The 27,695-nt window shown below is 45.3% G+C and overlaps 1 protein-coding gene across 1 annotated transcript in view; it reads left to right on the plus strand.

Moving 5' to 3' along the window:
- Positions 1–27,695, plus strand: part of CUL2 (cullin 2) — a 570,015-nt gene that overhangs the window by 88,173 nt on the left and 454,147 nt on the right. The window contains exons 5-6 of the mRNA XM_086941531.1: positions 7,956–8,061; positions 19,199–19,281. Of these exons, the coding sequence (XP_086797657.1) occupies positions 7,956–8,061; positions 19,199–19,281 (189 nt within the window). The remainder of the gene's footprint in view (positions 1–7,955; positions 8,062–19,198; positions 19,282–27,695) is intronic.

Below are 27,695 nucleotides of genomic sequence, written 5' to 3' on the forward strand. Positions count from 1 at the left end.
CAAAGCCTCCGCGTTCGTACTCCCTGGTGAGAACTGACCACTGCACTCTCGCCATTTTACCTCCCCACACCAACCGAAGTAGATGACCACGCAGCGTCTTAAAAAAGGATAAATTGAGCACAATGGGCACATTCATGAACAAATAAAGAAATCGGGGTAGCACCACCATTTTAATAAGAGCGATACGATCCGCTAGTGACAACGGTAGCGACAGCCAGCTGAGAACCATATTCTCCAGATGCGAGCATGCTCTGCCATAGTTCACACGGATTACAACTTCCGGATCGCGGTGCACCCACGCTCCTAGGTATCTAACGGGGTCTGCTGTCCACACTAGTGGAAATTCTAGAGTAGGTCTTGTGGTCCCAGCCGTTAATGGAAGTACAAACAACTTCTCCCAGTTGATATGCAAACCAGAAATGCGCTCGAACCGTATATACTCCCGCAACAATTGCGCCAGATATCGAGATGGTTCACGCACAAACAGAACCATATCATCTGCGTATAATGAGATTGACACCGGACGATAGTTGAAATTTAATGCTGTCTCCCTATGACGCTGCCGGATAACGCAAGCAAATGGCTCCATAATAATCGCAAAAAGTATGGGCGAGAGGGGGCATCCCTGCCGGGTTACCCGTTCAATACACAACGAAACAGAAGTGAGCCTGCCTACTCTCACTCTCGCCGACGGCTTCGTGTAAAGCAATGTTATCCACTGCGGAAATAATGGGGGAAACCCCATGCGCCGCAAGACTCTGTGCATATATCCCCATTCTTTGGCAGTGTCAAATAACACTGCAGCAGCCTCCAAAGTGGGCTCCAGCACATGGAATGTGGAAAAGATTGTACAAAACCCGACTGATCCGGCAAGATCAGTCCATGCATCAGGGGCTGGAGTTTGGTGGCTATGATTTTGGCCAAGATCTTGGCGTCGGTATTAATCAAGGACAACGGACGGTAGGAGTCACAGCGCTCCGGGGGTTTATCCTTCTTAGGTTTATCCTTCTTAAGCAATGTGACTGAGTGCCTCTCTCAAAGATGGGGAGAGTATCCCAGCATTGTACGCCTTCGCATACACCTCCAACAGATGTGGCGCAATGAGATCAGCATATTTCATAAAAAACTCGACCGGAAGCCCATCCGGGCCCGGTGACTTACCATTAGCCAACGCCGCCATTGCCAACTTTATGTCCTGCTCATCAATGGGAAGACACAAATACTTACGCTGCGCATCCGAGAGCCACGCGCATGCAAAGTCGTTTAAGTACTCATCAAAGTCCACATCAGATAGCGTACTCCGAGTACCATACAGATCCGCATAGAAGATACAAAGTTGTTCCGTTATATCCTCCTGAGTGTAATGCTCAGCCCCCGTGTCATCCACTATCCTATCCACCCGCTTCTGTTCTAGTCTCTCCTTAATCTTAAACGCCAACGTCCGTCCCGGCCTACCCGCCTCTCCGTACCTTCGAGCTGCGTGTCTACGAGATGTATATTTAATCTCTGCCTCCGCCTGTTCCTCGTATTCCGTCAGCAGTTCCTGTATCCGAGCTAGTTTAGACATTTCAGGTCGACTAGCATAATCTCGCTCTAGCTCCTGTAACTCGGATTCAAGTCTCTGCAACTCCGTACGTATATCCCGGAATATGCCCGCCGCTGTGCCAATTCATGTCCCTCTTATGGTGACCTGTGATCGTGGGCGAACGGCGGACTGGAAAAGCAGGCGAGGAGGCCGGATATAGTGAGCGATAGTGATTTATTAAGTCTTTGTACAGTGGATTGCGGGGACAGGGGAAGAGGTCAGGTCCAGACACTCCGGGCCGGGTATGCGTCTTCTTCTCTGTTTGGCCGATTCTTCCGAGGGTCAGATGGCGTCCGGGTCTTGCGTGTAGCTGCCTCGGTATGGTCGGAGAACACCTCGGAGGGCAATAAGAGAAGAAAGGGAGCCGTTAGATACTTGGACTCGAGATCCGATCCCGTCACCGTTACCCGGTTGTGTGGGGAAGCGAAAGGGAAGTGAGGAAGGTACGGGCGAGAGTTGGAAGAGGAAGTAAAAGAAGTGCACAGGGAGGTGGGGAAAGGGGTGCGCTTTATACAGTGCTAAAGTGCGTATATACAATTTGCCTAGTGCCTACTGGTGACGTGCCTAGGATAGCGGGGAACAAATTTACACAGGGAGGGGTTTCCTAATATGTACACAGTGCACCTAATGTGCTTAAGAGGGGAGCTGGTACTCACGCGCTCCGCCGTAACTCTCCTCCGAGTTACGGCTGCTCTTCAGCCACCTCTGTGGGACTCCACCACTCTTCGGACCACTCCTCGCTGTCTCCGTTCCCGTCTTCTCCGTCCGTCACCGCTCTAGCCGAAAGCTCCTGCCACGATCCTTCGACGGCGTCAGTCTCTCTCCTTCCGTCTTTTCTGTATCCGGGCGTCTGTAGAGAGGCGGGACTTCCGGGGTCGTAGGGTAGGCCTTCCGGTCCTTCGTTCCACCTGATTGGACCCTGCAAAGGAGAGAGGGGCGGGATTTCGGTTGTCAAGGACGCTGTTGTTGGGGACCCCTCGCGCCTACGCGGGCATGATGCGGGGCGAGGTGACAACAGCGGTGAGGGGGCGACTCGGGGATGGGTGTCACGTGTGGCGGGATCACATGACCTTAAAGGCCTCCCACAATGTTGCTGCCTGATCAACCGTACCCGTATTCAACGTAAAGTATTGTTTGATAGCGTCATGTATGGTTTTGTCATATAAAGGATCTAGTAGTGCCTCAGCGCGCAATCGCCATGTGAAAGGATGATGCACTCCAGAGGGGTTCCTCAACAGCAGTCGCACCGGGTTATGTTCCGACAACGTTCGAGCAAGGGGCGCTACCTCCAGCACCCACTCCAGTAACTCATCCCCAATCAGCCAGTAATCAAGTCTTGACCAGCTGCCATGCATAGGTGTTGCATGCGTACCTTCTTGCCTTTCCGGATATCGCACTCTCCAGACATCGCACAGTCCAAATTCATCCATTGCTTGCAGCACAATCTTTGCCACTCTGGGGGTGCAGTGCGTTTCCGGATTAGACTTATCCAGTCGTGCATCAATATACATGATCAAATTTCCCCCAAGATAACTGGCGCAGCAGGCCAGTCCCTCAATTGAGCACAGATGCGGGTCACGCCCGCCGGATCGTCCACTATTGGACCATACATATTCACAACGATAACCAACGTGCCATACAGCTTCCCACACACCATAGCACATCGCCCCTCATCCACATATGTATGCAACATTTGAAAGTCCACACCCCTTTTGATCAATATCAACACTCCCCTCGCATAGGAGGAATATGAGGCAGCTAGCTGAAAGCCCGCCCACCTGGTCAGCGCCCCGCATTTCACATGTGGGGCTAGATGTGTCTCCTGCAGCAGCGCCACTTGGACTCCATGCCGGTTCAGATATGCTAACACCTGTCGCCTTTTTTAGGAGAGTTAAGGCCACGTACATTCCAAGTTAACAGTGTACAATTATCAGCCATCGGGTATATAATATCTCCAGATTAGCAGTGCTTGACAGAAAGCCTTCCGGTACACCACGCACTCCACCGCAGTGCCGCACCAGATCATGAATAGCAAATACAACCTTTCGCAATTGTGATTGATGCCAATGCAAAAATAACAAGAGAAAAAAAAGAAACTAAAACAAACAAACTGCAAAAGAAAAAACCCCGCCGCCCTCCACCCTCCACCCACCACCCAGTCCAACCTCCCAATCCTGTGGAGACCAGCCCCCCGCCACCCTCACAACAACCATACGGGTAATACCCATTGGGGAAAGAAGCACGGCAGCGAGTACATGCACCGAAGTGCGGCCGCCGGAACTATTTCTATCACATCCCCGCTGAAGCGCAATTAAATCTTCATTGAACAATAAAACACCAGCGCCTGGCCTCGCCCTGGGCCCCCGGGAGAGCAACAATGCAGCCAGAGCTTCCGCCCACCACGACCCCACAAACTAGCATAAACAACAGATACAAAAGTGAAACCGTAGCTGAGCAAAGCATTAAACAGTCTGTCAATCTGCGTCCTCCAGTCCGGACATCATCTGCTCCTCAACTGTCCTTCTTTCACATAGCTTCGTCTTTCATATATGTTTCGTAAACTTTAATGCAGATTTAGCGTCCGTAAAGAAATGAGACTGTTCCTCGTGAGTAATTTTCAGCTTTGCTGGGTAGAGCGTAGCATAAGGCACTGTCGCCTCCCGCAGCAGCTTCTTCACCGGGACAAACCCACGGCGCGCCGACTGCACCGCAGGGGTGTAATCAGGGAAAAAAGACAGTGTCACCTTTATATACCACCGGTTCTTTTGCCCTCGCCTCCTTCAGAATAGCGTCCCTATCCACATAGTTTAGCAATCTGGCGATGATTGGCCGTGGCGGCGCACTCGGCTTTGGTCTGGGACCCAATGACCTGTGAGCTCTTTCCACTATCATCACACTAGACAAGGCAGGCCCAAAAAGCTCTCTCAGCATGCCGTCAATGAAAGGTTCCATCTTAGACATAGGCATCGTCTTCAATAGGCCAAGAATACGTACATTATTCCGCCTAGAGCGCGCTTCTAAATCCTCGTTTTTTTCGCTGATCACCTCCAGAATCTTTTACATTTAAAGGAGCTGCGTGCGTGTCTCGGCCTGCGTGTCATGTCCATCAGACACCCGATTCTCTAGCACATCCAACCGTTTCTCATGCTTGTCGACTTTTTTTTTTTCACCACATCCAGTCCTGTTGCCAACGCATCTATCTTGTTATCAATGGATTTCATCCCGCACGCAGCTCAAGGAGTATTGTACGGTTATCATCTTCAGTCTCGTCTGGCATGGAAGATGCACCTTTAGCTTCGCCTTGCTCCGACAGGCCGTCCACTTCCCTCGTTAGCCGCTTGTTTTCAAAGGCCAGTTTAGCCTGTCTGGGCTCAGATTTGCCCATGGCGCCACTCGGCGTGCCCCAGTAGGCCAAGACCTCCTTCAGCCTTGTAAACAGCAGGTGACCCAAATGCCACGGCCCTGAAGGTCCTTGATCCCTCCTTGCACACTGCAGCACGGCCCTTCCACCTCAATGCGTGAAGCCACTTGTCAGCCTGATGCAATCCAGTAGATGAGGGGGCCTCTGTCTGCAACCCAGCCCTCTCAAGCCGCCTCCACAACCGACACTCACAGCGCCGTCCGGACCCTCCGCCGCCCACAGCACTTGCAGGACCCCCACTGCAGAACACACTCACCCTCGGTCTAAGCTAGCCCAGGGACGTGACGATGCAGCCAGCTGGCGGTGTCCCACAGGCCCCGCAGACAGCCCAGAGCCCAAGGCACCAAGCGCTGCGTCGTTCCAGCCTCAACCCCCAAAAGCCGCGCCGTATAGAACCCGCAGGGCGCCACTACCTCCCGTTAGCAGTGCGCTCCGCCAGTCCCACATCACAAGACCCTGTGAGCCCGGCCACAACTCGCTCCTCACTAATCGGTACCTGTCTCACAGCAGACTGCTTTGCGTCCTCTCCAACACGCCTCAGGATGGGGCAGCAGGTAGCCGGTTCCTCTCCGCAGGGCGACCTCTTCCTCTCCGCAGGGCGACCTCTTCAGCTGGCCGTCGGAGTCTCCGCAACCAGCTATGGCTAGGAGGTGCCGGGGCCGCACTTGTAACCTCCAGTCTAGGGCCGTCCGCCCTGCCGAGCCGCACGTCTCTGCCCCACGCACCACAGGAGAGCCACTTCAGGTCAGACCGGAACAGCAGGGACATCCAGCGCCTCCCAGCATCCGCCTCCTCCGTCCGCCTCGCCTCCCAGACTGGTCCCCCGGTCGCGCTCACCGTGCCGAGCGCGGCGCCGCCATTTTGTCTTCCTCCGCGCAGCCCGCCGGCATCGCACTTTCTGGGTGAAGTTGTGTCGTCCAGAGCCTCTGCACCTTTACAGAATGTGCCAGCTCACTCCCGGGATCCTCAGGCACGGTTGCAGCCCGTTTTCAGCGGGATGAAGGATGGTATTTGTGCGGCGTGCGGCGTGCGGCGTCCGGCGTGCGAAGCTCCCTTACAAGGCAGCCATTCCGCAACGCGCCGTAGCCACGCCCCCCTCTGTGGCAAGTTTATCTATATAGGCTGTTGAGCTAAATTTGCAACCCAGTGGTAAGAGAGGTAAGTAGACCCCCTACAGGCAAAATTGTCTAAATGTTTTTTTGTTTGTGTTGTCTGTAGCTCGGCAAAGCTTTGCTTTAGAAACAGTAAACAGTCACTTTTCAGTCCTTTAGGCCATTCATTGTTTATCTGTTCAGCCCTCATAATTTATGTCCCCCATTGTGGTGTGTTTCTTAAATGGCTTTCACATGATTTCCCTGATAACTTGTTTGTAATGCAGTGGGGCCATATTTGAGTTGTGACCTTTTTGATGTTCCCTTCCGTCAAGCCTTTCTGTAGATGTACCCTGAGTTTCTTGACCCGGAAAACTGGGTTTCTTTTTGACATCACCTCTGTATGTTTGTGTCTATAGCTGCAGGCTGTGTCAGTTTAAACCCTATATGCTAACTTTTGTTCTTGATAAGCGGGTGCTTTGGGACCGTGCGTCCTTTCCATCAATATAGTGTCATTTTTCTTGGTGGACAAATCCATCTCGCTCCCTGTTTGTTGCGTTTCCTGGTGCGATGAAGGGAAAGGTTGTCCAGGCCGATTGTCCTCTGCATCAAACAGTTGTGCCTTGGTAGGGAAGAATCCTCTTGAATGCCCTAGGCTCATTCCACCAGGGAAAAAGCTGGCACCAAAGCCCTAGCTTGGGATGTTCCAATTTTGGACATTTGACAGGTGGATACATCTGTCCTTCCTTTCTCCAGAAACTACTGCATTGATTCTCAATTCTGCAAGATAAGTCATAATGCTCACTTAGTCCTGCAGGACTTCTTAGGATAAATCAACTCCTTAGACCCATCTCCTCAGAATGGGGATTGCTTTTTTACTAATTCGCAAGTTGAGAAATAGATGTTTAGAAGTATCCATCCGAAGATTACTTTACTTGGCTTAATTGACTCTCTTTCTGGTGGTTACTCTATTTAACCCCAGATTTCTCACTGCCTGTATACCTCCACATTTTGTGGATTGGAATTTCAGTGATAATAGGATCCCCAGTTCATGTTTTGCACACTGCTGGTACAAATGTATTCTTATCAGCCACACTTCAAGTATGAAGGTGTGGAGAAAGTAGGGCATAGCTGATGTCACTGCACAGAGCTAGTACCCATATGCATCTCTGTTTTGTTGTGTCCAGAGGCAGGACGGAGCTGCAACGAAGGCCGATGGTGCCACTTGTAAGCACTCAGTAGCTATTTCAAAGGTTGGTTTCTGGATCTAGTCTGGGGAGATTCACAAGGTGAGGCATTTGTGTATGATAGATTATCCACCAGAAAGAGCATTTCCAAAGGACTCCTTGTGGTCACAAACTAAACATTGCCACTGAGGGTGAAGAAAAACACAGTGATAAGAAGCAGCATTGCATTAAAAGAAAGGGGAATAGCTGTCAAAAGGTCCCCCAAAAACATTTGAAATAAACTGCAAAATTTTGCACAGAGCGAGAGACATAAAAGCAGTCTCTCTAATAAGTAAACCAAATATCATTTGTACATTCATCAGTGTTGTTATAGGTTCCTGTTTTGTATGTAGCCGTTCAGTTGTTATGCCCTGTTTATCATATCGTTTAACTGTTTGTTTCCTGATCGGAACATACATGGAAAGTTGCAGAATACATTCTTCTGAGGTGTTTGGGTATTTGCTCTGTTTAGGACCTTTCTCGTGTAGTCCTGTTCTCACAGCCTGGGAGTCATTTAGATGGTGGTAACTAGCTCAAATTACTGAAGTTCCTTTGTGGCATGTGTTTCTTGTTAGCTGTCTTTTATAATACTTTCTTATTCACTCAGACTTTTTTTTTATTTCTGTTTGCAGGTATCTGAATACACAGTTCATAAAGAAGAACAAACTAACAGAGGCCGATCTTCAGTATGGTTATGGGAGTGTAGATATCAATGAACCACTTATGGAAATAGGGGAGGTAAGTAATTTAAATGTTGCATGAAGTATATAAGTATATATAAAAACGTAAATGATTACAGATTGGAAAATATGTTCTATTGGTTTCAATGACTGCACAAGGTATATAAAATGTCAAACAAGGAATGTTCAGATTTATTTTCAAAAACCGAGTTAAATGTATTGCTACGTACCGAGAAATGTTAAGAAAACACATTAAAATTCAAACTTATTGTTCAAAAGACAGTGTTACATACATATATTTTATCTTTCTATTAGCAGACACTGGTAATACAATTTCAAATTGCAGATTTCCCTGATGGTAGTGCAGTACCATGACTTGGTCTCACCAGGCTGCTTGCTACTTGCTACAAACTAGGCAAGTGATGAAGGGTGTGTTTCGCAGTTTTCAGTGTTACTTGGGTCGCCAATAGACTTTGGCACAGCGTTCCGAGTAGTCATTCAGAGATACTTTGATGTCATCTTTTAACCAAATTGTGAGAAATCTGTTTGAATGGTTATTTGGCGAGTAGGATGTTTTTTTTTTTTTTTTTGCATTTGTGTAGCCAGTAGCGGATATTAAACCACAACGAAGATAATGAGACTTGTGGAATGACAGTGGAGGAAATCACATGACCAGAAATATACAATTATGCTTCCAAGGGACCGCCGATTCTACAAAGCTACTATTAAAAATCTAATAAAGCCTTTAGATGTGACCAACTCGATGGAAGAACTACTTAAAAAAAAAAAGAAAAAAAAAAGAAAACTTGCCTCCACTCCCAAGAACTTTGCAGGCCTGTTGCCGAACACACACTTAAAAAAGCTAAGAATTGGGAGACAATCTTCTTAAAAAAGAAAGTCCATGACCACTTCAGTTCATCTTGCCTCGGAGAAACTTATGCCTAGTAGCAATATTGACCATCTTATCTGTCATGGTTCATGGGAAGCATGCTAAACAAGCACAGTTTTGTATGTGTGTTAATGTTCAGATTAGTAGAACAGCCCTAACATGCAGTTGTGCTTAGAAGAGGTAGGTGTTGGTACTCTATCTTATGTGCACATCACAGGATAATATTATTCTTATGGTGCAAATAAAAGGCATTCTTGGCTGTAAATTACTGTAACTGAAGATGTAGTTTAAACGCAGAAATATGACATAAAGGATAAAGATGGAACGAATCAAAAACATTGGCCGATCAGTCCTCTCAGTGCAAGAGAGGCAACGGCTGAAGTGGGATGACTGAGTGATCCATGCTGTATTATGCTCTGGTGGGCAAAGGCAAAATATGAGCAATAGTTGATCCGACTAATGGATGAAGAAAGAGGAGTGACCAAAAGCCCCTCTGTCTTAGTGTGTGTGTGTGTGTGTGTATTTTTATGTATGGGTTTTTATTACAACTACACGAGGCTTGTGAAATAGCTAAAGTTGACAGTAGGCCACACTTAAAAGGTACAGAGTTTTTATGCTGTTCTGACTTCACAGGACAAAAAACCGTCTAGTGCACTGTTTTTATTGAAAGTACCAGCATTAATAAAGCGAGAACAGTTATTTGTGTTTATATTAGTCTCTGATATATCGTGCAGTAGCTGCTGTTAATTGCAGTGGCACATGTTTACGCTGCTAGCTTCAGTCTTGCACGGCACACTTGCATAGATCCTTGTTTATTTATCATTAGGAGGGCCCACTTCGTACTCATACCAAATGTATGCATTTCAACCTTAACGATGACATACAATTAACAGTTTCTGCTGACTATCACTTTGGAAAGTATTAAACAACTTCAGCTTCTCCATTTCAAGTCCATGTTTACCCTGCATTTCATTATGTGTCAACCGTATCCACAATTACTTGACGTCACCAATAGTCTAAAGTTTAATGACCCCACCAACAATCTAAAATACATCCATTTAAAACCATGCTATGCGCTGCATAGTCTATATTTCAGCAATCTACATGCATGTGTTTCACTCTGGACAGCATGCAGGAGCCCATTTATAGCTTCGGCAGTATCCTCATAATCTAATGCACTTGAGGGCTCTGAAGAGTTGCAGTCACACACAGTACAGCACCCGCCTCAAGCTCTGTTTCTTGAGATGCATTACATCTTCAGTGCGTTATAAAAAGAGAGGAGTATAAATAATGTTTTAGTCAAAAATCTGGATATGGATGGTATCTGCAAATGTTCTCGTCATTTCATATTCTCATTCATGAAACAGAGAAGTATAGTAACAGACTACAACATGTTAAAAAATCTAATTCTGTTCTCCCGATTTAAACTAGCAAGGCTTGGTGCTGTAGTACAAAAGTCCATTCAGTTCCACACCTCAAATTTGTCTCTGATTTCATGTTAACACATAGCTTCTTCTAACTTTGTGTGTGCAGTCAAATAGGTGAACTATCAGTTTGAGCCACTGGAATATAAACCATACTAAGTGTAACTCCCAAAGGATTTAACTTGGCATGACCACGTATTTTCTTGTATCGTGGGCACGAGTTATCACAAAAAAATCTGGAGGTTAAAGGGCCAAAAATAAGTTTTTTTTCCTGGGCTAGGAAGGCCACAGAAAAACATAACTGTGAAATACAATTTCTGTTTATTACATTTGTATTGTTGTTACCTGTCCTAAATCGCATATAGTTGTAGAATCACCTATGAACTGGATAACTCAACATGTCTAGTAAAAGAGACTCAATTTGAAAGGCTTCCCGGAAGCTAAAAAATTGAGTGACTATCCGCTATGATGTGGTAAAACATTCCTGAGCCTAGGACCCAATGAGCAATATGAAAGTCATTTCAGTTTTTGCAACAGTAACGTGACCCGAACAAAAAAGCTTTACCATCTTGTCTTAGTTATTCTTATGAGAAAGTAAGGTATTGTCTTTTTCAATAGGTAACATAACCTTGTAGTTAAAGCATTTGAACAATAAGCCTGGGAACGTTGGTGAACCCCTCCCCTCCCAGAAAGAATCTATAAGGACAACTTAAAGCTCAGGTAGTTTTAACTCTAAGATCGGGAGGGGTCTAGGTGCCCGCCAAGAAGGCCACCTATAGCAGAGCTCTCTCTCTCCCGCTCCTCTCTTTTTGCCTCTACTCCTGCTAAAGTCATCGGAGTACCGATAAGAGGGTGCTTTGATTGGCTAGTGTAGCCAGCACCAGAATCTAGGCCCTCTACACTGCCTAGCGCTGCAGATGCTCTCTGCGCCGACACGTGTGGATCACTTGGCCTGGGAGCAAGCCACTGAGAGCTCCCATCAGCGCAACTGTGTCCCCTAAATTATGCTGGGAGACTGTGTTGACTTCCAGTGACTGAGCTGCAAAGTAGCCCAATCCTGTCAATCCCTACTAACGCCAGTCAGGCCCATAATGCATACAATTCGGGCCCTCCTTTAGTACTCACCTGACCACAAGGATGCTTCTCCTCATGATGGGGCATCCCCACCCTCATGCATATCCCCTTACACCAGGTGTGACTGATTTCCAGTGATGCTACTGCCGCTGGCAAGGACTGATAAGGCGGCTGTGAGAATCCACTTGGGGTAAGGTGTCCTACCCCTATTGGCTCCTGTGTTTCCCTATGGATTTTCCCTGCAGTGAGGACCGCTTCTGGCATGGGTGGCTTGCTCCCTCTTGGCTGTGGTCCCCATCCTCCTCCTTGTCGACACCTGCTTCTCTCCTGCAATAGCATGAACCTGGCTCACTCCTGGCTATCTGATATTGGAGATGATTATTCCCTTGATAGACTACCTGACTGTCTGTGTTGCGGCTCCGCCACAAACCCTGTGAGGTAACCAGCGGCAATGGGGAAAACTGAACCGAAGCAGAGCAAGCTCCCTTTTGAACAGGGACGACAAACTGAACCACACTCCAGGCCACCCTCTCCTGAACCCATCTTTCCAATGGAAACACCCTGACTACCACAATTGGGCATTAGATGAATCCTACTGGAAATGAAGTCCAGCCTCAAGGAGACTTGAGTTAAAATTGATCATATACCTGCAAGCATGGACCTGATGAAGGACAGACTGGATAAACAGGGGGATTGACTGGCTGAAGCGCAAACCAGGATCTTTACCCTTAAAGATGAAACCTCTGCTACTTGCACTACTCTGCACTGACTAGAGCAGGAAAAGTAAAAAGTGATGGCCAGTGATGGAGACCTGGAACCACTGTCACACAGAATCAATATCCATATTGCGGGAATATCAGAAACCACCAACTCTAAGATCAGGCATACCCACTTTTTTTTAACTTACTGTTACTACAGTAGCTGGTAAGTTAATATACCCACATGGAAAGGCATTTGCCCTAGGAAAACTTAGAATTGACAAAAGAAACTAGCACCACAGCATAGAGTGTGCTGTGCGTAAACTGTCAGGGTCATCGAAGTCCTGATTGGCCAGTTTCCATTACAGTTCACATTCATCAATAATAGGTAGTGTGATACGCATTGAAGACCTTGAGACAAACTCAGAACTCTTGGAAATTAAACCATCTTTAAAAGCTCTGGGTAAGGTTGGGTGTACTCTCATTCCACCCTACTATGTAATCAACATTGAAATAAGGAAGCATCAATGTAAAAAGATTAGATGGCGTTAATTTAGCTTCACATTTATGCACTGCATTAGAAACATGAAAAGAACAACATTTCATTAAAGGAGAGGCAGATTTGCTAAATATTAATATGACTCAGAAACTAATGTTGCTGCATTGCGCAAGAGAGATAAATTAGTTCATCACATTGACTAAAATGGCCTGCTGTTGCTCTCCCCCGTTCACAAATAGGCTGCCTAGTACCACAAACTAGTTTAGCACCATGGTGCAAATGTTGTACGTGATGTTTAGCATAGCTTTTGTACTGAGATGCACCCTCCTTTTGCTAAATTGTATAGCTGGAAAATTTTATGACATTTCATACATCAATGTGTACTGTGCAAGGCACCACACGTGCAATATGTGAAATGTTTGGAGTAATAAAAACATGTTCGAGGCATGTGTGGTGTAGATACACATGCTTTGCATACTCTTGCCATCTAGTGTTGAGTCCGGATGTTTGCAAGTTGTTGTTCTTCGAAGAAGTCTTTCCTAGTCACAAGGTAAGGTGACTCCTCCTTTCGGTGATAGTGCGCATGGGCATGGGCATCGACCTCATTGTTGGATTGTTTCTTTCTGCCATTGGGTTCGGACGTATATTGCTGCGCTCCGGTTCAAAACCGCTCTTCGGGTTCCCCTCGACGCTCAATCCTCTCTACCTGGGCTGTATTGTTTCAGTACGCCTTCCCAATTCTCTGCGTATCTTTTCGACATCGGAATCGACCTTATATCGGAAAGCTTTGTGGACAGCCTTCGAGGCCTAACCGCACTCGGTGAGCTCTCCGTCGATAGATCAGACTCGGTGCCATGCGGAAGTATCCATGCACCGATTCCCAATTAGTCCTTGTCTCCTGAGCACAGAGAAGAAAATTGTGATGCTTGCAGATCTTTTCGATCAAAAAAGACTCTTCGCGATCGTCTGGCTCAACGTCAAGAGATGCAGCGTCAAAGCATCAAGGACACGCCTGACATCTTCTGTGAAGATTCCATCCAAGAAGACATCGAGGAATTAGTGGCAGAGGAGGAGGAAGGAGGAACAAGACTCAGATTCTGAACTTGAGATCAACCTTGACGCCGAAGACCTGCCGCAGGGACAAGGTGACGTGAGTACTGAAGGCCCCTTGCCCCCACAAACTCCCAAAAGACATAAGGCTTCAGAACCACCTCTGCCTTCTGGCCAAGGTCGATAACTGAGACAACGTTTCCGATGCCCCACTTCCAGACCGAACCAACCAATTAAGCCTTCCGGTTCGGTACCGAGTCGCCAAAAATCCTCTTCGAAGCCAAAACCTTCCAGGTCCAAGCCAAATCCGGCTTGGAGCGGAAATCCTCAGTGCCAAATTCCATTCTGAAAGGCCAGCATTCCTTGGCACCGAAGCCATCGGCACCAAAAACCTCGGCGCCGAAATAGAAAGATGCCCCTTCGGAACCGAAACTGGACTTTATTCCATTTAAAACGGACCTGAAGCAAAAAAAGATATATATTAACCCTTATTCTGGTCATATTCATACAAAAACAACTGGAAAATGCAAGGATGAGCATACTTCTTACAAGATGCCCTTGAAGAGAAAATCTGTAGCTACAAGTCCTTTACATCCACCATCATCTCCAGCACCTCTTTCTCCACCTGAGAATCCTTTGCTCATTACATCTCTGGATTCAACAGAGTCTCACCATGATAGTGATAACAATGCCGATGATGGGGAATAAATCTCCCAATACTTCCATGGAAAGATTACATAATTGATCCCCCAGGTGACACTGATCCAGACCTTTACGCAGCCAAACCGTCTCCTCCAGATGACCATGCATCACACTAAAAACTCAGTGTCAGGGCTGCACAATACTATGGAGTAGAAATGCAGAAAGAATCCCTTGAAGATTTTTAGTTTGAGACTTTCGCATCCACAAATATGTTATCACCAATACTTCCCATGTTCAAAGGTATGATGCGACATGCTGATGAGATCTTTAAAGATCCAGTCAGAGCATGCATCTTGACTCTTAGAGTGGACAAAAAAAATAAGGCCTCTCCTACAGACCCTATATTCATCAAGGGACAGTTGCCATTAGATTCTTTAGTAGTATCTAATGCTTGCAAGCGGGGATGCACCTCTGCCAAATAAAGAGTCAAAATTATTTGATGCTTCTGACAAATGCATAGCTACTCAAGCTGCGAATCAATGGAACATTAGAAACACGTAAGGCCTTTTAGCCAGGTATGACAGGGCACACTGGGACGAAATGGAGCAGTTGCTCCAATATCTCCCAGATGAGCATAAAGCTAAAGCACAGGACTTAGTAAATGAAGGTAAGCGAATTTCTAATTCCTATATATGATGTGCTCTTGATGCTGCAGACACCGCAGCTAGAAAGGTTAACACCAGCTTCCTGCTCAGAAGACATGCTTGGTTAAGGATTTCAGGGTTTAAACCTGAGGTCCAACAATCCATCCTTAACGCACCCTTTGATAAGGAACAACATTTTGGTCCTAAGGTAGACCAGGAGTTAAGAAAAATGAAAAAGCACACTGTAGTAGCTAAATCTATGGGAGCACTCCAGACTACCTCCAACAGAGGCTCCTTTTGTCGCTCCTTTTTCAGAGGAGGGTCAAAAAGCTCATCCACAGATCAAAATACCTCATCTTATAATGGTAACAACCAGTTCTCTCTCTCCAGAAGTTTCTTTCGAGGGGTTCTAGGGGCAACAACTTTAACAGTAGGTTTAAGGGCAACGCACCCTGGTAATCTCCTTCCCCAAAAAAACGTGACTTTCCCACGCTTCCCCCATTTACACCACACCTGTCTGGGGAAGACTTCAACAATTTCTCTCCATCTGGCAGTCTATAACATCGAACAAATGGGTGCATGGAATTATCCAACATGGTTATTGCCTGGAGCTTACCTGCAATTCCCCAAACATTCCACCTTGATCTCACAAGCTGTCTCCAGAACACATACACTTGCTAAAACGAGAGGTTCAGTCCCTCTTACCAAAAGGAGTGATAGAGCCAGTTCCAATACAGTACCAGGGCTCAGGGGTTTACTCAGTACTTTCTCATCCCCAAAAAGGATGGTTCCCTCAGACCTATTCTGGATCTCGGAGAGCTAAACCATTATATACTGTCAGAGCACTTTCACATAGTGGCACTTCAACAGGTACTGCTGCTTTTACAGAGATTAGACTGTGCCTACTCTAGATTTAAAAGACGCATATTTTTATGTTCCCATTCAACCGGCTCATCGCAAATACCTCAGATTTGTGATAGCAGGCAAGCATTACCAGTTCAAGGTGCTTCCTTTCGAAGTAACTACAGGGCCCTGAGTTTTTACCAAATGCCTGACAGTAGTCGTTGCTCATATCAGAAGACAACAAATTCACGTCTTCCCCTATGTGGACGACTGGCTTATCAAAGCTAGCACTCACCAGCAATGTCTACAGCACACACAGATCACAATAGATCTACTTCATCAACTGGGGTTCACCAACAGTGCTCGAAAAAATCACCGGCATCCCTCACAGATGCAGTCTTATCTAGGAGGCAGTCTAGACACCGTCAAAGCTCTAGCCTCTCCCAATGTAGCCAGAATATGCAATATTCAAACTACAATTCTACACTTTCAACCCAACCAAGCATTACGAGTCAGGGTGCTCATGGAACTGCTGGGAATGAAGACCTCTTGCATCGCAATTGTAACCCATGCAAGGTTTTGCATGCACCCCCTACAAGAGTGCTTAGCATGTCAGTGGAATCAATCACAGGGTCTGTTAACCAATATAGTGTTGGTAGACAGCCGTACCCATCGCTCTCTGCAGTGGTGAAACCCACAAAACTTATCAGCAGACCTGCCTTTCATCAACCCTATTCCACAGATCGTGCTCACAGCAGACTCCGCTCTAACCGGTTGGGGGCTCATCTTAAAGATTACACAATACAAGGCATGTGGAGCAACAAGCACAAGGCCCTCCATGTCAACTATCTGAACCTTTGAGCTTCTTTTCTAGCACTCCAAGCTTTTCAAACTCATCTCTTAGCCAAAACTGTCTTTTTCCGAACGGACAATATGACAGCAATGTATTCTGTGCAGAAGCAAGAGGGGACACACTCTCCAACTGTCAACACTTGCTCAAGCCATTTTGAATTGGGCGATCCATCACAAGATATATCTTCTGGCAGAACATCTCCCAGGAGTAAAGAATCAAAATGCCGATCTCCTCAGCAGAAGAAGGCAGCAAATTCACGAGTGGGAACTTCACCCCCTGTTCTCCTTTTGTACTTTCAACAATGGGGATTTCCACAAATAGACCAATTCACCACAGCCGAAAAAACAAAATGCCCAAATTTCGGCTCCAGTTTCCCACACCCGCTCTCAAAGGGCAATGCCCTAGGGATGAACTGGTCAGGGATATTTGCCTACGCTTTTCCGCCTCTCCCACTCATTGCGTGGGGGGTTCGGAAACTCAGGCAAACATCCCTCACACTAATTCTGGTAGCTCTAATATGGCCCGGCAACCATTGTACACCACCCTGTTGGAGCTGTCACTAGTTCCACATTAAAAACTGCACCTTACTTCTAGTCTCCTCCCACAGAACCATGGAGAAGTCAGATATCCAAATCCCAAATAACTGAATTTAGTGATCTGGCTCCTGAAGTCAGTTTGGTTATTTAAATCTACCACCAGAGTGTATGAATATTCTGAAAGAAGCAAGAATTCCTACCACCAGAGCTTGCAATGCAGCAAAGTGGAAAACATTTGTTGTATATTGCAATAACAACAAAATCAATCCTTTTAATAATTTGATACAAAACATTATTTGTTACTTGTTACATTTACAACGAACAGGACAAGCTTACACATCTATTCCTTTGCACCTTGCAGCAGTAGCTGCATACTTACAAAATAGACAACATCTGTTACTATTTAGAGTGCCAGTAATCAAAGCCTTCATGGAAGGCTTATAAAGGGTAATACCACCAAGGATTCCTCCTGCCCCAGTGTGGCATGTCAACATTGTTTTCACAAGGCTCATGGGTTCATCTTTTTAACTATTACACAAGTGCCCTTTACAATTCCTCTCATGGAAAGTTGCTTTCCTCATTGTTATCACTTCACCGAGGAGAGTTGGTGAGCTACGGGCATTAACTTTAGAAGAACCTTTCTTTCTGCTACACAAAGATAGGATAGTTCTCCACACCAACCCAAAATTCTTTCTCACTGTAGTTTCTGCCTTTCATATAATTCAATCAATTGAGTTACCAGTTTTCCTTTCTTAACCTGATTCTGTGGCAGAACGCGCTCTTCACATGCTTAAAAGAGCTTTACTGTACTACATAGAAAGTACAAAGGACTTTTGCATAACAAAACTGTTTGTTGCATTTGCTCCACCTCACAAAGGCAATTCCATCTCAAAATCTGGTATTGCCAGATGGATTGGAAATGCATTTAAACTTGCTATATCAAGGCTAAAAGAACTGTAACCATCCCCCCTAGAGCACACCCCACACACAAAATAGGGGCGTCAGTGGCCTTTTTAGGCAAAATCCCTATAGTTGACAAATGTAAGGCAGCTACATGGTCTACACCACACACGTTTACCAAACACTATTGTGTAGATGTGTTAGCACGCCAACAGGCTGATGTAGGCCAAGCAGTACTAAAACACTGTTCCAAACAACTGCAACATCTACAGGTTAGCCTCCGCTTTGGGAGTATTCTGCTTTGTAGTCTATGCAAAGCATGTGTATCTACAGCACAAATGCCTCAAACGGATAATGTTAATTACCTAGTAAGCATCTGTTCTTGGCATGTAGAGCTGTAGATTCACATGCGCCCACTCGCCTCCCTGGATACCTGTAGTTGTTGCAGTAGTTCATTATACATTTATTCGCATGGACATCTCTATACTGCACTTACTCCATTCTCACCCTCTTGCGGGAAAACAATCTAATAATGGATTCGATGCACATTCACATTATCACCGAAAGGAGGAGTCCCCTTCTCTTGTGATTAGGAAAGACTTCTTCGAAGAAAAACAATTTGTATACATACAGACCCAACACTAGATGGCAGGAGTATGCAAAGCATGTGAATTTACAGCTCTACATGCCAAGAACAGATGCTTGCAGGGTAAGTAACATTATCCTTCTCAAACCTTGCTCTTGCTTCAAGGAGGCATTATTTTGTTATGCAGAGCCTGGGCGGACAGTTGTAGTAAATCAGGCCTTGTGTTAAAAACTATGGATACTTTCTCTGTTCTGCCTAAATAGCATTCTTGTTATGTCCCCTTAATGCATAGTGGTGCAAAGCTCAATTTGTGCTAAGAAAAGTACAACGTCCACCGCAAAATAATTTCTGCACTGGAAAGTAAATCCCTTTGCCAGACTTCATGCCACTTTTTATAACTTTACAGTGGTGCAAATTCTTAGTAACTCTGCCCTGGTTTGTTTTCATGACCATATAACACTGCATGTAGCTTTTTAAGGATGCTGTATTTGTTGCATGGAACATTTAATTTGAAATTTAGTATAAATGACAGGTGTCCTTCTATTTTTTCGTGGCAGCTAGCTCTGGACATGTGGAGAAAATTGATGATTGAACTCCTACAAACCACCCTCATAAGAATGCTCCTGCGAGAAATAAAAAAGTGAGTATCTTACTTTGTGCTAGCAAGTGAGATGAAGTCATAATACAAAAAGATGAGGCTCTCCTGCAGAATATGATGAGGGGCCCCTGGATCTCCCATATCTCGCAAATGTTCATTGACTTTACCTTGAATCGGGGCCCCAAGAGCGCCCCCTGCACGCAGGGGCCTGTGGGACGCCCCTGAATTAAGCTGCCAGCCACTTCATTGTAGTTCATAGAAATATTGGTATTAGCGTTTTCAGAATAGGAAAAGTGGTGAAAATGATGTCATGACCAAATAAGCACACCTTCTCACAAAATTACCATATCAGACATTCAACACATGCACCTACCGGCACACTACACTTCACAGAAGCATAAACATTATTGGGCTATCTGTTACAATCATGTTTGTTTTTGTTTGGTTTTGAGTAGGGTAAATGAAAGTAGTTGAATTCGCAGACTAAGTAAGAAACAGGCATATCTGAATATTACATTTTTTTTTAAAATCCAGTTTCTCTAGTATTCTTTGTTTGGCTCACTCTGATTCCATTAGCATATAATGGTCTTGAGGTTACCAGCGAGTATTCCGACTACTACTCTTTAAACTATTGGTGTTCTGCAACTGCCTATGTTCTACCATGTAACGAATTATAGCTATATAAAGGGTCCTGCCCTTCAACAGCAAACACTCCAACTCAGACATATTTTATATTTAACTTATTTCTTGCCACTCGCCCCATCACCTTCAGCAGCATCTCCCTTTATATAGTATATATACACAGTCTAGAAGTGCATTACATCTGCTGTCTTTTAAATAGCTAAGCAGGCATCATGCTCGGCGGTGCCTTCATGCCTAGAAAAGCAGTCTTCTGTTTGTTCATACTGGTTTACATTGAGCTACTTTACGCAGTATCACCCACTATTCTTTTCTTGGAGAATCATATCCAAACTCCTCAACGGCTGCCTACCGCTGTGCTCCTTATTGAAGAGCGTGACAGCTTACAACTGATTCAGCAAACTCCGTAATGCACTTCTCAGGCTTTAGGGTATTTGTGCCAAAAAAACGGCGAAAAGTAAAGTGCTGCTAGAGTTTCTTTACGTCAAGTGCTATTTGTGCTCCCGCTGACGGTACCATAATATTATTCACATTTAAAAACACTTCACTTCCTGTGTTAATAAAAAGTGAGAACAGACTCTACCGATTCTTTTTGGTTTAAAATAGAAGTCTGTAAATATCATCTTGCAACTTACAGTATAATATGTATTTTTATATATATATATATATATATATATATATATATATATCGCAAAGTATTTATAACTGGTATATTGTGGGGGGTAATTTTAATTATATTTATCCTGTTGTGTAATAATGGGTTGAATTAATTTTGTTGCTGCATAATAAGCAATTGCTCCCATAGCTACATAAATACAGCATGACACATTTATGAATACGTATCTCTAGAATAATTACTTGCAGCAGCCAACGCAATATGCATGCTAGTTGAATAGGTGTTCTAATTTTTTTATTCGCCATTTGTTACTTTATTCACATGCTTTTGAATTGTTCTAAACAATTGGATAGGGTGTTTTGGTTTTTAATGCACATGTCACTTTAACTCTGAAATGTTGCACTGTTGCTTTAAGTGGGCTTTTCAAACTCCCCTGATTATGTATAAATAAATTTGAATATGGCGACAGCACTTGGTTTGAGAGAGGCTGCAGTTGAAACGCGCAACCTTTGTTAGCCATAGCAAACTGTTTGTGAATAAACAGGACACCCTTACGAGTCGGTGTTTGTCTTTTCCTGAGAGCACGCTTATTTGAGACTTTGCATGGAAATTAGTAATTGCCGGTTAACTACGCCGGTGTGCGTGCCACTCTTCAAGGGTCCGTGAGGTCTGGAAGGAGTTTTCTGCTGTTGGATATATATATATATACGTATATACGTAAGCAGAGGCATAGCAGGAAAGGAGTTTTGTGCATCGGCGCTGAGAAAGAGTGGACATATCTGTTGACTCAAAAAAGCGCCGTCTGATTAAACGAGTGAATTGGCAAGCATGTCGGCTGACAGTGTCCGAGACCGGGAGGCATTGGCACTAACAATGTTCTCCGACAGTTCTCCGCTCCCTACGGACAACAGGGAGGCACCTGACACGACAGCAAGTGGCAGCAGCAGCAACGCTCTACGGGACCTAATCAAGACGCTGGAAAAGAAATCACGAAGTGAGCAGTCCAAGTGGTGGGAGTCGAAATCACTGCAAAGGTATGTGGAGGTAAACCGAATCCCTCGGGGTTTGCGCATTCTGACCACACCCACATACGATGACCCCAACCCAGACCTGATGAAAGAATGGGCAGAGAGTAATTTGGATGCCTCTAGGCGCCAGGTCCAAATTTTGATTAAATACGCAGACATTGACCGCGCTAAATTATTGGTTGAGATAGATGGCATTAATGAACAACTAGCGGAATTGGGTGAAAGCGAGGAAAAGGAACAACTTTTAAAAGCTATGCAAACCCGCTTAAAGAAGGAAGAAACTAAAATCATTGAAAGAAAAACCTATAAATTTCAGAGGGATCGTATTGATTACGAACTGGGCCAAATATTCACATTTGCTAAAAAATACGATGCCCTACGTGGAGGGGGTAACAAAACCCAATCTCAACCCAGGCGCAAACAGAATAAACAAGCAAGGGGATGCAATGATACAACCAACTCAACCTTCAGCTCTGACCCGGATTCTGGCTCAGAAACTGAGCGTATCAACCAAGCACAAAGCTCTGGCAGAGTTAAACCATCCCCAGGACAGGAGATGGTTTTTTTATGCCAACAAAGACTGCAAACACTGAGGGCAAGCACGCAACAAAAACATATAAACAGCGAGCAAACCTCAGGAGGCGACAGAGAGCAAGGGCCAGAAAGAAAAGGATATCAAGGGAAAAAGAGAGGCAGAGGCCGGGGTCAGAACCTGGGGAACCAGACAAAATAACTATTGAAAACAATAAGACCATTGTAAATTTAACCCCCTTGGCATTATCAACTGAGGAAGAAAAGATATTGCAACTTGGTTTATCGTTTGCACCGCAATGCAATTTCAACTATCCAACAACGAGGTGTGACATATACAAAGCGGTGAGAAAGTTAAAACTGCGCAAGTTCTTTGCAACCAAAACCAAACAAAAAGAGAAATCAGCAACGAACACTACAGACCCAGGAGATGAACATGGGGAAATGTTGAGTCAAGGCACTCGAGATATCATGGAACTATGGGAAACAGGAGGGGTAGGTTATACAGACAAGTCGGCAAATGCAGACCAGAGGGAGATTGACGCCAGTGGAAATCGAATTATAAGAGCCACCCCATTTAAACCACCATCGAGCTTCACCCCTGTTCTCCCTCGCGATTCCATTGATGTGTTCCACGAGAATGTGGTAAGTGACTTAAAAGAACTAAAGGCAAAAGTACCCAAATGGAAATTTGACAGGTTGAACCAAGGATATAGAGCGCTGGTGGCCCGCCTTAGCAAGGACAAGAACATTGTGGTTCGCGGAAGCGACAAGGGGGGTAACCTAGTACTAATGACTAAATTGAATTATGACAAAGAGGCCTACTCTCAGATCAATGACAGAGATTGTTATGAACGTATCCAAAGCCAAAAAGTAATTTCTATTAAAACTGAGTATCATAAGAAATTATCTGTTTGGAAAGCCAACGATTTGATCAGTGGGGATGAATATAGATATCTTAAAATCAACAGCCCAATTCTACCGATCATGTATTTCATCCCCAAGATCCATAAGGACCCAGTAAATCCACCTGGCAGACCGATTATCTCTGCCAGGGGTAGTCTACTGGAAAGAACATCTATCTATATAGACTACTTCCTGCAGGGTTACGTACAAAAATTGCAATCATATATACGTGACACAAGTGACTTTTTGATCAAGTTGAGAGAAATCAACTGGAGACAAGGTGACTGGCTCATGGCCTTAGACGTCACCTCGCTATATACCAGTATCTCTCATGTGCAGGGTTTGGAGGCAATCAAATATTTTCTTTCTAAAAGATCTGATGAGTTCAAGGACCACAATGTTATGTTATTGGACATGTTGGATTTTTGTTTGTCAAACAATATTTTTATGTTCAATCAGTTGGTTTATCGTCAAATCCAGGGGGTGGCGATGGGGGCCTGCTTCTCCCCGAGCTTCGCATGTTTGCACATGGGAGCGTGGGAGGAGCGGGTCCTCAAAACCGCCTTCCGGGAGGAGACGGAAAACAACATTATTGTTTGGTTTCGTTTCATTGATGATTTGTTTATTATTTGGAGAGGCAGTGAAGAGTCTGCAACAAAATTCATCAATGACGTAAACATCAATGACCTAAATCTCAAATTTACTGCCACACTCAGCCAGGAAAGTGTAACCTTCTTAGATACTGAGGTATACGTAAAAAATAGCCAATTACATACTAGGGTTTATCGAAAGAAAACAGCTGGAAACAGCAGTTTGCATGCTGCGAGCGGCCACCCTAGGCATCTCATAGCAAGCATCCCATATGGGGAGATGCTAAGAATGAAAAGAGGATGCAGTGACCCTGTGGAGTTGAGTAAGGCCCAAAGTGAGAGCAGAAAAAGATTTCTTGAAAGAGGATATTCAGCTGAAATAGTGGACAAAGCTATTGCTAAGTCTACTACACTATCCAGGGATACTCTACTGGAGGGAGGCTATCGGGAAAAAATGAACTTGACCACACAGAATAGCTATGAGTTCAGAATCATAACAGGATTCAGTAGGCAATCCAGGGACATCTATCGGATTGTCAACAAGTACTGGCCTCTTGTGAAGAAGGATCCTATTATTGGTAAAGATTTACCAACTAGGGTCTCTCTAACCTACAGTAAGGCCCCTTCCCTGAGAGACCAAATAGTGAACACAAACCCGGAACCAGTCAGAGGTAGCAGTTGGTGGCAATCGGGCAGGGGTTTCTACAAATGCAAGACATGCAAAGCATGCACCCATGGCGTCAATACCAGGACCTACAAAGAGGGGTTAAGTGACATAGTACATCCAATCTCACAGGTACTAACCTGCAAAACCGACCATGCGGTATATATCTTACAATGCCCCTGCCCATTGATGTACGTTGGTAGTACAAAGCTCCCGGTACACCAACGTGTCCTCCAACATCTTAGAGCAATATCCCATGGAGATAACACCTACCCTGTGGCCCGTCACTATCGCGAAGTACATCAAAGTAACAACAAATCACTGACGTACTTTGTGATAGATAGCGTGAACACCAACAGACGGGGAGGGGATAGGGAAATCAGATTAAGAAAGCTGGAGACAAGATATATCCTCTTGTTGAATACAAAGGCTCCAACAGGGTTAAATGTAACTGAGGATATGTATACTTGCTTACTGTAATGAAATCACGACCAATGATCGAATGGTTTGAAATATAAAACAAACTGGTTGAAAAATCTTGTAAATCAGGACAATCTCTGGGCTGGGACAGGGGTCCTTGGTACTGTTTGAACATATTAATGGTTACGTTATAAACTGATTGTGAGACTATGGAGCTGAGCTGCTACTGTTACATGTTAGAAAAAAAGTAAGAAAGAAAAACAGGTTTTTTTAACAAAAAAAAGAGCAAACATTTAAAAATAGTTATAAAATATGAACATCAATATACATAGGGGTCCAGTATATCTAGCTCAAAGGTCATTATTCCTAAGTAGCTGATAGGACTTATATGTTCTTAGTTTTAATACACTGCACTTTTTCACTTTATGGTGGACGTGGACAGATATAAATACCACTTTGCTTACATAGAACCTATAAGTGGTCACCATGTAAATAGGACGAATCGAGTTAAAACAACCAATGTAAATATCAGCTTTTGAGATGTGCCCTAGGACTTTGTCATATTTTAGATGGTGTACCTGCAATAATTCTTGCTAAACTGAGGATATGATGGGATATTTAATTAACATCAGACGAGCAATCTCACTGCATTACTACATGATTTTGCACAAAACATTCAAGCACTTTAGCGGGACATTTTCATAATGGACAGTATATATTATGTAAATATGTTAATATGTATATACATTGCAATAGTATTTCTTCTATTTTTATATATACATATATATTTTTCCAGGAAACATAAGTTTTGCACTAAAAATTGATAAAAATATATATTTTTGTATTTGACCATAAATAAGAAACAGAGATAAGTCTTTAATGAATAGTCCAGGGTATTTGACCTATCATTTAAGCTAGATTATTAGCGCTGTATATCTATGTGGTGTAACACTGGGAGAACAAGTTGTGACTAGTGAGTATTTTTTCCATGTCCACTCTTAAGATCAAGCATGTGATCAACTCTCTCTTTTTAGGTCTCGCCCTGGAATTCGCATCCGAAGGATGCGTCCAGGGCGGAGACTTATAGTCGGCTGACACGGGGGAATGAGGGACACAAAACTGTGACGAGCGTGGATTGAGCTGCGTGCACGCGCGTCAACATTCACGCATGCGCACATCACAGCCACACGCATACACAGCACTCACGCATGCGCACATACACACGCATACACAGGCACACCCCCGTCACCTACACGCATACACAGAGACCCCTCCACACACACCAGCCCCTCTCCTCTCGGCTCCACACACACGCACACGCATTTACACTTACACAGACACGCAGGCACCCAGACAGGCAACCCCCCCCCCTCACACACACGCATACACACAGACTCCAGGACACATACACATACACACACACATGCACGCTCACACACATACACAGTCCGCCGCCGCGCGCGCGCACACAGATGCCCCCCGCCCCCCCCCAACAAGGCGACGCCCCACTCACCGGCATCCTCAGTGCAGCGGCTCCCACCGGCAGCAAGACTCTTCTTCCCTTCTTCGGCACCGGGGCGCAGGGTAGGCTCCTGCCTGCTCCGGTGCGCCAAACAATCGCGGCTCTTCCGTGGGAGGCGGGGTAGGCTCCCGCCCTCCTACTTCCGGTTGTCCCGCCCGGCCTGCCTGACTTCCTGGTAGAAGACACGGAATGTTCATGGCAAACAGACAGACAAAAAGTGTCTTAAGAATCTTTCGTGCGCCGGTAAAGTCATCGCGGTGCTGACCAGCAGAGGGAATGCACAAGGTAAGCGGCTCGCAAGGAGGTGGTGGGGGTGTGAGGCGAGGGACGTGATCTCGCTTAATTTAGTTTCGAGTAGAGCCCCCTGCCTCCCTCAACCGTGCCCCCTCCCCCGCTTGAAGGGGCCTGTACTATGCCCCTGGTGCCCATTTGGTTTGTATTGTAAGTTCGCAACTCATTATATAACACACGTTAGAGTTGCTCCCTGAGCCTATTCTTCAGGACATTGACACAGTTTAATTCCCTCACAGGTGGCCCGTGTGTGTGTTAATGTGTGTATATGACGTTGCACCTGTAGTTGTGAATGTACGCACGTCTGACTGGCGCGGAGGTGTGCATGCATACGTGTGCATCTATCTCTGGATGCGGGCAAGAGCAGAAATGTCCTCTCTCTATGTGTGCTTCAGTGGCCAGCCACTACTGCCTCTCCAAAGGACTTGCGGATTGCCTTGTGTTGCGATCAAACTCACTTCCGGATTTCAGTAACGCTAGGTGTTACCTGCGCATTATCAGGCAAGGCCTTTCAAGGGATGAGCTCCGGAGCTCATCTTTCTAACAACACGATCCGGCTGGAGCAGCGGGGACGGCTGAGGTGCTGAGAGGACTCGGTGCATCAGAACACTGATGCTGCAATGCAGGTTTTCTCTGAGCACTTACAGTCACTGTCACAACCGGCTTTCGTTTTCACTGTTAACAGCACATATTTCTTTTACAAGTGGGATTAAAGGAGGTAGGCAGAGGACCGTGTTCAACAAAAAGAGGGGACACGTATTGCATGCAATCCTCCAGAATTGGCACCGCTTTTACAATATACGCGCTGCTGTGATTTGAGGCCCTGTTGAACAGCTCCAACATTCACCAGACATCATTTCCTTCATGTAGAGACATGAAGAATGGCGGAGAGGGAGTTTTGAATATGAGGGACTATGTTAATGTAAAAAGGGCATAAAGTACACCCTGCCGTAATTCTGGTGCAGAGTGACTGCAAATCCTCCAGTGAGCCCACACTGAAGGCCAAGATTTGTCTGTGAGATACGGGAGACTCAGGGGCCCTCTTCAAATTCTGCCTGTGGGCCCCCTCCATTTTGCATTGCGTCATAGAGTGTAATGTGCTGTAGGGCACAAGGCGGCTGTCTGCTGCACATGGTACCTTTGTATATTTTCTTGTCTAGAACCAGATATTCCTTAATACTTCCCGGAAAATCTGTTCTTCTCGGAGGAGCTAGTGTGTCACCGAACAGGATGTGACACAGGGGTATCG

This window comes from Lissotriton vulgaris, chromosome 10 (assembly GCF_964263255.1).
Source record: "Lissotriton vulgaris chromosome 10, aLisVul1.2, whole genome shotgun sequence".
In the NCBI taxonomy this organism is placed as follows: Eukaryota; Metazoa; Chordata; class Amphibia; order Caudata; family Salamandridae; genus Lissotriton; species Lissotriton vulgaris.